The 12327-nt window shown below is 38.4% G+C and overlaps 1 protein-coding gene across 2 annotated transcripts in view; it reads left to right on the top strand.

Annotated features, from left to right (window-relative positions):
• CACNB2 (calcium voltage-gated channel auxiliary subunit beta 2) overlaps window positions 1-12327 on the top strand; it is a 42025-nt gene that overhangs the window by 27050 nt on the left and 2648 nt on the right. For both annotated transcript variants that reach the window (XM_042474497.1, XM_042474496.1), the window contains exons 8-10: window positions 7992-8143; window positions 8882-8977; window positions 10227-10412. In XM_042474497.1, the coding sequence (XP_042330431.1) occupies window positions 7992-8143; window positions 8882-8977; window positions 10227-10412 (434 nt within the window). The remainder of the gene's footprint in view (window positions 1-7991; window positions 8144-8881; window positions 8978-10226; window positions 10413-12327) is intronic.

The raw sequence follows: 12327 nt of genomic DNA, 5'->3' as shown, positions 1-12327 counted from the left end.
TCCTCTCTTTATATCTCCCTTTCTCTGGGTCTCCCAATGGTTGACTTGAAACTGGGTTTTGGCAGAAATGCATGTCTCGTGTGTGTGTGGGGGGGGGGAGCAGGGTAACTACAAAAACATAACTCTAGAAGCTTCCAAAGAACTTCACACAGGTGCAGAATAACCAATATGTGTGAGCTTGAACAGCTAGGCAGCTTGTTCTTTTTTAATATACTGTATTTGTATCCAGCCTTTCTTCTATCATGGAACTGAAAGCACTGTATATGAGATGTCCAATATAGTCTCCCTTTCAAGTACTGAAAAGATGTGGACTTGTTTAGCTTCAGTATGATAGCTATATCATGTATGCTCAGACTATGCCCTGGGATCTTGGGTGTCCTTATACCTACAAAATAACTGTTCACTTCAGGTTATTAGACACTTATTAGACATTATGTTCATAAGCATTTATGAACATAAAACGTTACCAACTATATTGAACCTGCTGTATTCTTAATATATCTGCTGAGTTGATGCCAGCCAGCTATTCCCCAGTACATGATCCCATTTTATGTGGTCCTTGCTCACTGGTGAATAATTTGCCTCACCTTTTTGATATCTATCATACATATTTGGTGCATATATATATATATATATAATAAAATATATTCCTTTCAGAAAGGTGGCTTTACTCAAAACACATGATGAAAACTCAGTAGCCATATATCTGTTTTCGTGTATACGTGGCATCTGTATGAGCTGCTGAAACAATTCTGTAGCTTTTGCTTCATTTCTGCATCAGTCTCAAAACCCCAACCCTTTTTCTTGTTTGTTCCCCATGTATGTTACATTTCTAGCTGCTATTGTTGTAACCTTATCTCATTCTGTATGCTTTGGACAAGAACCTGATTGTCTTGGGTTTTTCCATTCTTTGCTTCATTAATGCCCACCCTATCCAGATGTTTTGGGTATGTATATATGGTTGCTAATTGTTTTGTTTTTCCTTTTGTGTATGTGTTGAGTACATATTGTGCCTTACAAAATCACTATCTGTTTCTAATGGCAGGTTTTGTAATGGTTTAAAAAAGAAATTCATGTAGGCCCCATTCCCATTATAAAAAGAATCAGATTGCTGAGCGAATTAAATGACCCTAGTTTCCATTTGAAACTGGTTCCTGTTGCGACATGATCGAATCTGTCATGATGAAGTAAGGCAAAAGCAAAAGAACTGTTTTTTGCAGACACCAGCTAAAAAGAGGCTCTTTTGAAAAAACGTGATTCCAAAGCTTGTCGAGCAAGTGGGAACGAAAGATTGGAATCGCAGCATTCTACAGGGGAGGGACTAATGGCAGGGGGGCGTTTACCATCCCTCCCCATTTTGGGGAGATGTCAACCCCCCCTCCAGTGCTGTCTTGTCATTATTGGTGTGATATTTGGTTCCTTTTAAAAAAATAACTAAGCGCTTAAGTGACAGAATGGTTTAGCAACTACTTGCAAAGGTGCTAAACCACTCTGTTGCTTAAGCACTTAATTGTATTTACAAAAGAGAGAGAGAGAGAGAGAGAAGAGAAGAAAGAAAAGAAAAGAAAAGATGCCCTGTCCTCCTTCTCACAAGCCTCCATGGGTCCCGGTGCCCTCCATTTCTGTCATCCTCCTCCTCCTCTTCTCCCATCCCGGCCTGGCGATGTCCCTTCCCTGGCCCCAAGTTCCCTTCCCAGCCTTGCCTCCATCTCCTCCTCCTCCTCTTCTCCGCTCTCCACGCCTTGCCTTGCTCCATTGCCATCCTCCTTGTCACATTCTCTCAGCCTCAGAACACTCTCTCAGCCCCCCACCCCCCCCCCCCCCCCCAATTTCCAAGCTGGGCTTACGTCAGAAGATCGACAAGGGAGTTTAAAGCAGTGCTGCCAGTGGGAACCACAATCGCCTCAAAAACAAAAACAAAACAATCACACAGGGTAAGGAAAAAAACCCTTTCACAATGAGAACTAGGGGTCTTTTGAAATCGCTTTCCAAACCGGGGCAGGAGCGAATCACAAATCCTACCAGTGAGAATGACCAGAGATAATATGGAATTCTTTAAAATGCTGCTCATTTTAAATAAAGTTGCAATTGGCATGAAAATTGGATTTCTAAACCATGTACCTAATATTGATACTGCATTTGGCCAAAAGTAATAAATACGTACAAAAAATGCTTTTTGGAGCCATTTGTTACCACAGTTCTCCATGATGCAATAAGACTATATTCGTACACTTTTGCATGTGTAACCTGGCTTTGAAAATGTTGCTTTAGAAGTTGTATTTAATAGTTTTGTTACTGTATGTAGAATGCATTATTTAAAAACCCTAAATGTTTGAAAAATCTGCATATTTTAATGAATGTCCAGTTGATGGTCATCTTTTCACCTAAAAACAAGTATGCAAACCAAATTTATTGCAGTGTTCACACTAAAAATACATTGGTTTAGAATGTTAATATTTCACTTATTTTTAACACGTCCTTTCCATGTCAGAACTTTACAGAATTTAGTGGAATGCTGTTGCTAAAGGATACTTGTGTTTTGGTTTTCATGTATTTGCTCACGAAGTGTGAATTTGGTAGGTTCATACTGATAACCACATCACATGTTGGCCAGAATTTTGTGTCACACACTTCATTACATAACTATCTTATTTACATAGCTAAGAAGTGTTTCACAGCCCGATACACACACACACACACCCCACTTATCAGGAAATAGCTATTGTAAGTGACATGGGTTTGTTCCCCTCTCAGTCAGGAAGCAGCTGACTGACATTTCTGCTCCCTCCTGTGAGCAGTCTCCAGTCAGACAGCCATAAACTGGATCCTGGTTACAGTTCCCTCTCACACCAGAGGTTGTTCGCAGGAGGGGCAGAAGTGTCAGTCAGCTTCTTCCCAATCCACAAGGGAATAAAGTCCTACCACTCACAGTGGCTGCTGCCTGGTCAGTGAAGATTGGGGAACTTTCACAATCCCTACATAGGGAGCATGAATGCTAACCAGTCACAAATATGTAACTCTGGGTGATTTCCAACCATCTTCCCTATCTCTAATTAGGAAGGACTGTAACAATGTTTAGCAGAATTTATACACCTTGAACAAGATTATATATCTTTTTTTCAACTAGAAATAGTCAACATAATCTATTGTAGAAGTGTGTGTTTGTGTGTGTGTGTGTTTCCATGTACTGCACATGTTCATCTGTCTTCACCATAACTCCAGGTGTGTGGAATCTAGACACCTAAAATGTGCCATGCATACCGTGGGGGCTCTGATATCTGTTAATTTTGGGGCAAGATTTAGGAAAGGGAAGTCACTAGGCTGAATGATCGTGACAGGGTGAAAGATCTTCAAGAAAAATAAACTCAGTATTTTTGGTAGTTTAAACTTTGGTGAGTTTAAAGATTCATAAAGACTTAGGCAAATTGGACTAGAAAAGTACGGTAGTTTTTAGAATGTTTCAACTTTAAAGTGGAAGTTGGGGGCTGTGGAGGCAGGGGTGCTTTGGGGCCCATTGATCACTATACGCAGGATTGCAGATAGGTGCCATTTTCTTTCACCCAGATAACTTCAGGATGAGGATGGGGGGGAAATGAACTCTGATTTGACTTAACAATGTGGCATTTTCATGACCATTAATGAGTGTGATGAGGGATTCTTCTGGGTTTAAAAAAGACATCCATCAGCAGGCTGCGGTACTACTATGATGAGGAAGTTAGCCCCATATGTTGAGCCTGTTCGTATGTCCCCCTAAAATCATCAAAATGTACCTCTCAATTTCATGAGGAAAACTGAAGACTGTTTAGCCATCTGACCATTTTTCCTCCTTTCTTGATGAGGTTGTGACATTTTTCTCTTCTGAATATTACTAAACAGCTTCCTAGCTGGGGAAGACAATTGTGTCATTTCCTGAAAGGTTTTCTCAACACAACCTTTTAAAAAAGAAGTTGCTCTGTGAATTAAAGCCCATGTCAGGAATACTTGATTCCTTGTGTTTTGAACTATGTATTGAGAAAATGGCCTGTAATGTGACAAATGTTTCATGTTGTGAAGCTAAGGAAATTCTTTTCCATCATACATTATCTGATTCTCTTGTTCATATTATCATTCTCTTATCCATTTGAACTTTATTGTCAAGCTGGCAGCTTTCACAGGATTGATAAATTGTTCTCTTGTACAGCGCTTGTTGTATTTGAATCTTGGGGTTTGACGTGAAGCATGCTGATGGTTAAAAATGTGCAATGTTTGGATTACCTACTTAAAAAAGATTTTTTAAGAAACCCTGCATGTTAATACTGTACTTGCAAAGCAGAGTGAGATTGTGTGAGCCACCTTGGGGGTCTTTCTGGGAGAAAGGCAGCATAAAAAAATGAAACAAATAATAATAATTCTGGTGCATAGATTCCTAATTTTCCTAATTTTTTTGAATCCACATATGGAGGAGGAACAGTACTCACTTAAACCTGATTCGACATGTGTGCTGATGTGAGTGATTTTTTGCCTCCACATACATGAGTTGGATGTGAAAAAAGGAACTACAGTCAGACTGGGACCAAAGAGTATGGAATCATTATTTAAACATCTGTTTCTAGCAAGGATTGATAGATAGCTCCCAAATTATTTCATTACCTTTTTCTTCTAGTATTGTGTCTGATGTTCTTGATGTTCAGAACTACTGCTTAAGAATGAACATTACATTATTGGTTATTTATTAAAATAAATTGACCAGGAATCATGCATTGAGAGAGAGGTGTATCATGTAGCTGTGTTACATGATGCTACCCCACCCATCTACACAATGTGGCTATTTCCGTGTTGCCTAAGAGTAAAGGGATGATATTTTGGGAGGTTGCTTTAGATGACACCCTTACAGTGTGAGCCACTACAGGAATATGTTTGGATGCATCCCTGCTAATCTTCTTGCTCTCTGAACACAAACACCCATGTTGGGTGGACAGCTGTGCTATTTACAATGTTATTTTGAGGGGAGAATTTGCTCATTGTGAATTTGGAACACAGTTCCACTGCAGTGAATAAGCAATAAGTTGTGGTGGCATAAATCTGACTTACACTATCATAATCCACTAAAAGAATGCTTACTATTGTTTTGCAAAGGGATCTTACAACACCTTTGAGACTAACTGTGTGGAAGAAGTTGTAGCATTAACTTCCATAGACTGGTCTACTTCCACAGATGAATAGAGGAAGTATCTGAGGAAGTAGCTTAAGTCTAGAAAAGCTTTTTCTACAACTTGTATACAGTTAGTGTTAAAAGTGCTACAACATCCCTTTGCTAAACATGGTTATACCTCTGAATTCTACTATTGTTTTGTTAATGAATATTTTTTATAATCATCTATACAGATACAGTACAATCCAGCCAGTTAAGTAGTTTACTATGTAGCAAGAGAGCCAGTGTGGTATAATGAGCATTGAACTATGACCCTGGAGAGTAGGGTTCAAATCCCCGCTTGGCCATGAAAACCCACTGGATGATCTTGAGCAAGTCACACACTCTCAGTCTCAGAGGATGGCAATCAGAACCCCCCCCCTCTGAAGAAACATGCCAAGAAAACCCCATAATAGGATCACCTCAGGGTCGCCATAAGTTGGAAACTACTTGACGGCACATGACAACAATAAAAAAATACTGTCGTCCCTGGGAGGCTATCCTAGGAGCCCCTGGATAGATCAAAGCGCAGAAAGAAAAGCTTGGCGGGCATAGATCTGACTCTAAATACTTACCTCAAACTCCTGTGGAAGCTCCTTTCACACACACACCCTTCTCTGATGCTGTTAGAGGAAGAAAGGAGAAGATCACTGTGCAGCGTCTTGGATCCATGGGATCAAACTCTCCCAAACGTCAGATACACGGTTCAGCAGTCCTCAGACATGCTTCCATATTTTACAATGAGAAGGAAATATTTTTCAAACAAAAAGCCCAAACATGTTCATTATTCCTCTCTTCCACTTTGCCTGGCACACATTAGACTTAGGATACGTACTGTTGCAATCTCAATAGGCAGATAGAATTGTCTTATTGCTCCTACTGCTTTCAGCTGGAATATTGTGTGTTACGCGCCTACTGGAAATTGTAGAATAAAAGCTGTCAGCTTTTTGTTGAGTCATGCCATAATTTATTCTTAAAATGACACTTCATTAAAGTGAATTGTCACTGTCATATTGCCTAACACCTTATTTTTGCTTCTTTCTCAGTATCATAAAATGATATTGGCATTATAAATTGTAATACAATAACCCTGCTGAAAATTTGCAACACATTCTGCTTATTTGAAATATTACTAAAGCTAACTTCCTGCTGCCAAAGCATATGTGCTAGCTAGTAGATCAGCTAGTTTTGCCCAGATGCAACTGGGAGACCTTTCTTGACCCTTTAATAGTCCTGAATCACGAAGAAGGATTAAACTTTGAATTCTAAAATAAAACAGAATGGAAACAGTTATATCCCGGTTAGATTAGACATCTACAGGAACAGCACTGTAAAGTTGTCATTCCATTAGTACTGCCCTATAGGTTCCAGTGAGAATAAGAAAAGGAGCCCTTTCCCTGATCCTTTATTTACCCTGCCATAAATAGCAGTTGATGTCATCTCTTAACACTGCTTTGAAAAGTACTGACTGTCCAGTCACATTAGCCATGCATACATACAACTGGGTGCAGCACAACTTTTTAAGATCTCTAGTTGTAGGTGAGCTTTCTGCTGTGCCTCCTTAAAACTTAACATTATATATTTACTACATTATACAGTAATATATTAGATAATTTGGGCGGGTTACAGACTGCCGCTTTGCGGCGGTCTGCCGCCACCGCCAGTAGGTCCGCGGGGGAGCCGGAGCCTCCACACGGCGCGGCTCCCGTGCAGACCCAAAAAGAAGCTCCAAAATAGAGCTTCTTTTTGAGTCGCCTTTGTGACGTAGCGAGGCAGCAGGGGCACACTCGCTATATCACAAAGGACGCGACGCGTACGGACGCTCAGCATCCGATACGTCAAGATGGCAGCGCCCGTATGAACAGGACGCTGCCATCTTGTACGTATTCAATACGTATTAGGGTTAGGGGGGTGCGGAAGCACCGCCCCTTCCTAACCCTAGTACGTATTGTATACGTACTATTTGGCGGTCTGTAACCCGCCTTGGTTTGTTCATTTTGAACAACCCACTGTGTCTTGCTTATTTTTCTAACCTGGCATAACAGCAAATGTCCAGGCCCATTTTAGCCTTTATTGACACCCTGTAACCATTTTTGTTGCTTTGAAATAATATTAATACCACATGTGAGACAAGGTGGGAGGCACTCAGCAAAAAAATGAACTGATTGTTAACCTATATCTAACATTTCCATTGACTTTCCCTATCCCACAAGCATAATCACAGTGTTTTTTTTTTTTTTAAAGTTTGATGTAGTAGGAAATCATAGGAAACATTAGGGAATTATCCTATGGAAGAGGTCTATTGATGGAAGCATTGAGCTATATTTGTGTGGTCCTTTGGCTATGCCTCATCAAAAATCTTTGAGTAAGGCAACTGTGAGGCTGTGGTTTTGTCCTTCCTTCTGCTTTGATTGTTGGTAGGCTTCTATAGCTGCAGCATTGGAAAAAGGGACTTGGGAAGCATAGTATGTTAACTGCAAAATGTTCAGTCTGATGAAGAGCTATACACCACTTTTGCATTTGAGGATCAGATGTTTAACAACACTAGGAATTATGCTGGATCAAACTGATTTCTGAAACCATTCCCTCCTATATGTAAATCTCATGACAGATACTGAAATGACAGAAACCCATTAGTAGTCTGAAGTGCTTCTAAAGACCATACATCACTAGAACCATAAGCTTACTTTTATAAAGTTTATCCTTTTTAAACTATGTCTTAAAAGCCCAGGTTTTTGTCTACACATGTTTTCATTTTGTTAAAAAGTGATTATTATTTTTTTACATTGTCATAATTCGAGCTTTTTTCCCTTTTCTGCAGCTGAAGTTCAGAGTGAAATTGAACGAATATTTGAATTAGCAAGGACACTACAGCTGGTAGTACTTGATGCTGATACTATTAATCATCCAGCTCAACTTAGCAAAACCTCTCTGGCTCCTATTATAGTGTATGTAAAGATCTCTTCTCCAAAGGTAAATGTTTTCAGCTGTTAATTCAATGTTTAGCTATACTTTTGCTTTCTGTCATTTATTCTAGTATGAGGACACAAAGACACAAGTTAACACACAAGCGTGACTGTAAAATTTAGTGAATTACAATTTTGAACTATTTTGTGAGGAAATATTAGTAATTTTTAGCACTTATCTGCACACATAACTTCAATATATAGACCTAAATTCAATTGGTAATCCCAACTATAGACAATCCACTGAATCAATGGGATTTACATAAATTCTCATTTACCATTCAGCAATTGATTCAATGGTTCTAATCTAGAATTTGCATTTCGGCTACAATTTGGAAGTGTGTTACTGATTAAGGCTAAAAGAAGAGGAATATACAGTGCACAGGAACATAAAGGAAATACACTTAACAAGAAAGAAAAGAGGAATTGGCATTCTTTATATAAGCAGCTAGATAAAAAGTAAAGCAAAAAACAAAAACAAAACCCAAACAAACTGTGGAGTTATTCAAGAGGAAAAACATTTGCTTTGTAAATGGACACAATTAAAAAAAACTTCATTTCAAAGAATTAAAAAGTAGGCAAGTGGGGCAATGGAATAGGTTCATGGATGATTGTGACCCAGTGGCCCTCTCGCAAAGGCTATTCTTTGGACATGCATGCATAGGACCTCTTTTCACATGATTCCAAGTTTATTACTTTACTTTCTTATTTTTACATATTTTAATTCTTATCTTCTTTCCCCCAGGTTTTACAAAGATTGATAAAATCTCGAGGCAAATCTCAGGCTAAACATCTTAATGTTCAAATGGTAGCAGCTGATAAACTAGCTCAATGCCCTCCAGTAAGTCATTACTGTAGCCTAGTAAAAATGTGTAATTGCAACGCATCTGTTTTTAACTGATCAAAAGTTGACTCTAGATATTTACTTTATAGCAATTACTAGCCACAAGGGTGGAAATTCCTGCAGTTCCTCTAGTCCTGTTGCAGGTGTATGTATACAGAGGTCTAAATCCAACAGTTTGCCTTTCTAATCAACTGAAATCAGTAGATTTAAACATGGTCAGCTGGAAAAGCAATGTCCTGTTGTATTAGGTAATTGGAAGAGTCAGTTGGTAAAGAACTAAGAGGTGGGTATCAATCAGGCCTCCCTCTTATCTTCTCAGTTTGTGCAATCATTGATTTTATAAATAGGGTTTGTACCTGTTGCTCAGCCAGCTGGATGAGAACACATGTACAATGCAATCTGTGCTGTTCTCACACTCAGTTCCTTCCCCAGCCCAGGATGCCACTAAATAAACCTTCAATCAATAATTTTTTCCTCTAAAAAACTTTTGTGATGGAAGACCCACAACTTTACTCCTGCATCCTTTCCTGGGATTTTTTTTTGTTGTTGTTATAAAACAAAAATTTTCCCTGTATCTTTGCTTTCCTTTCCCCCGAATCTTCCATCTTGTGATCATCAAAATCATAAGGTTTTCCCCCTCATTGGACTTGTACATCGGACTTGACATAGTCCAATTCTTGATTTCTGTTCCTACTTATTTATTGGCTATATATTCTACCTTTCTCCACTTTGGAATTAAAAACAGCTTACAAGGTGGAATAAAAAACACAAGAAAAATTAAGAGCCAGCATGGCATTGTGGTTTGGGTGCTGGGCCAGGACTCTGGAGACCAGGGTTTGAATCTTCACTCACAGCTGTGGAAACCCACTGGGTGACCTTGGGCAGGTGACACTCTCCCAGCCTCAAGAGTATGGCAACTGCAAAAACCTTCTAAAGAAATCTTGCCAAGATAAGTTTGTCTTAGGGCCGCCATAGGTTGGAAATGTCTTAAAGGCATACGACAACAGATAAGGACACAATTTAAAAAATTTAAAACAGATCAGTATAGAAAAATAAAACACCCATTTGATGAAAAGCACTTCTCCAGTAAGCAGTCAGTTGCCAGAAGCTGGACAGCAAGACTTTTTTTAGTCACAACAGTTGTCTCATTTGTATAGTCAACATGGTGTGTTTCCATCTGTTTGATATATTAATTTGTGAATTTTTCAGCATTGTGCTTATTATGACTAAAATATCCTGTCTATAGGAAATGTTTGATGTAATCCTGGATGAGAACCAGCTTGAAGATGCTTGTGAACACCTGGCTGACTATTTGGAAGCTTATTGGAAGTCCACACATCCTGCTAGTAGCCATCCCTCTAATCAGCTTCTCACTCGCACACTGGCAACTGCCACTCTTCCCATCAACCCAGGCCCAAATATTAATTTACAGGTACAAGTGCTTTTTTAAAAAAACTATTGCTCACGGACTGTCATTTATAAACATGAGCATTGTTATCTGTTCTAGAAATTAGCAGTGTATAAATATTACTGGTGTATATAAATAAAGCATAATAATAATAATAATAATAATAATAATAATGATGATGATGATGATGATGATGATGTTCTCTTCAACATCTAATCTGATTCAAATAGAATATCTTATAATTTTTGGGGGATGGTAGTGCATGTGCTGGTAACCTCAAGGCTGGACTTCTGCAATGTGCTATACATGGGGCTACTTTTGTACCAAGTTCAGAAACTCCAAATGGTTCAGAATATGGCAGCCACACTAATTACGGGTACATCCAGGAGTGATCACATTACACCCATCTTAAAATCACGCCACTGGCTGCCAATTACTTTCCAAGCAAAGTACAAAGTGTTGTAATTACCTTTAAAACCAGGTTACCTACAGGATCTTCTCCATCCATACAATTCACCCTACACAACAGGTCCTCTGGGAAATGTTTGCTTCAACCAGCCAGGATTAGACTGGCAGCAGTTTCTGAGAGGACTTTTTAGACTGTTGCCCCCAGACAAAAAAGAGATGAGAGCTGACAATGCTGGTTGCATTTTAAAACAGCATTAAAGATAAAGCTCTTTCAGCAGGCCTACCAAATCAATTTTAAATTATGACTTTTTAAATTGTATAATCTTAAGAATGTGCTCTTATGAGTATATTTTAACAGTTTTGTATTTTAATATTTAACTGTTGGTTTTATGTGTTTTTAATTGTGTACTGTGTTGTTGAGGCAAAATAATAATAATAATAATAATAATAATAATAATATTTTCCCGTCTCTCCTCAACAACACAAAACACAATTAAAAACACATAATTATTATTTCCATCAATCTTCCAATGTAAAATAACCCACCCCGCAAAAATAAAATCTCTAAGCATGTATCTCAAAATTGTACAGCTGCTCTACAAAGAAATTTTATGGGAACACATTGTAAAATTCCCAGCTGTTAAAGTCTAATGGTCCTTAATTGTCACAGACACACTTCTGGATCAACCAAACTAAATGTAATCACAGAAGCCCTAACTTGTTTACAAATTACGTTGAATCAACACACAAAAAGAAGAGGGAACTACCCTAGCACCCTCTGTCTACAGTTCTGTGATTTTCCTTATGCTGTGTGCCACATCTGAACACAATAACTTCCCTAACACGTTTTTAGAGGATTTCTGATTGTATGAAGAGCACATTGAAAGTCATCTTCTTCAAAGCTATCTGTCTCCATGTGAGAATGATGGAACTGGAAACTGAAAGGGTAGGGCAAAGCTGGCACACACTTGTCTTTCCATGTTGATCTAACATGCTTTGTAATTGAGTAAAGAGGGCTTCCTTGAAGGACAAATTATAAGAAAAAAGCATTTTATAGGGGGGGGATGTGAAAAAATTGTATTTCTTACCTCAGGTTTTGATAGTCAAGTGTTTCTTTTTGATAATGAAATACTAATATGTCATTAACAGTGCTTAAAAGTTTTGTGTCTGCTTTTAAGTATATTTAATGGTGAGAACTGTGAAAGATTGCTATTACTCTGAATCTCTAAGCCAAAGTAACTAATCCTGATTGTTCATTTTTCAGTGATTTCAAAACATTGTGCTGATGAAGATTAGGTTTGATTATGCTTGGTAATTTTCACTTCTGTTTTCACCCACCAGTGATGTTCTAACTAGGAAATTAAATAATTTCACTGTGTCTTTGTTTTTTCAGGGCAAACTCCAACATTTCCAAATAGATAAACTTTGAACTCAAAATAACCTCTAACTAGAATGTCCTTCAATTGCCTTGAAAAACAATACAGCAGTGATATTATTGGTGTTATAATACAAGTGCTATCAAGTTTGAATC

This window comes from Sceloporus undulatus, chromosome 6, assembly GCF_019175285.1.
Source record: "Sceloporus undulatus isolate JIND9_A2432 ecotype Alabama chromosome 6, SceUnd_v1.1, whole genome shotgun sequence".
Taxonomy (NCBI): Eukaryota; Metazoa; Chordata; class Lepidosauria; order Squamata; family Phrynosomatidae; genus Sceloporus; species Sceloporus undulatus.
Note: the sequence above shows the minus strand (reverse complement) of the source record. Positions and strands in the feature narration are given on the sequence as shown.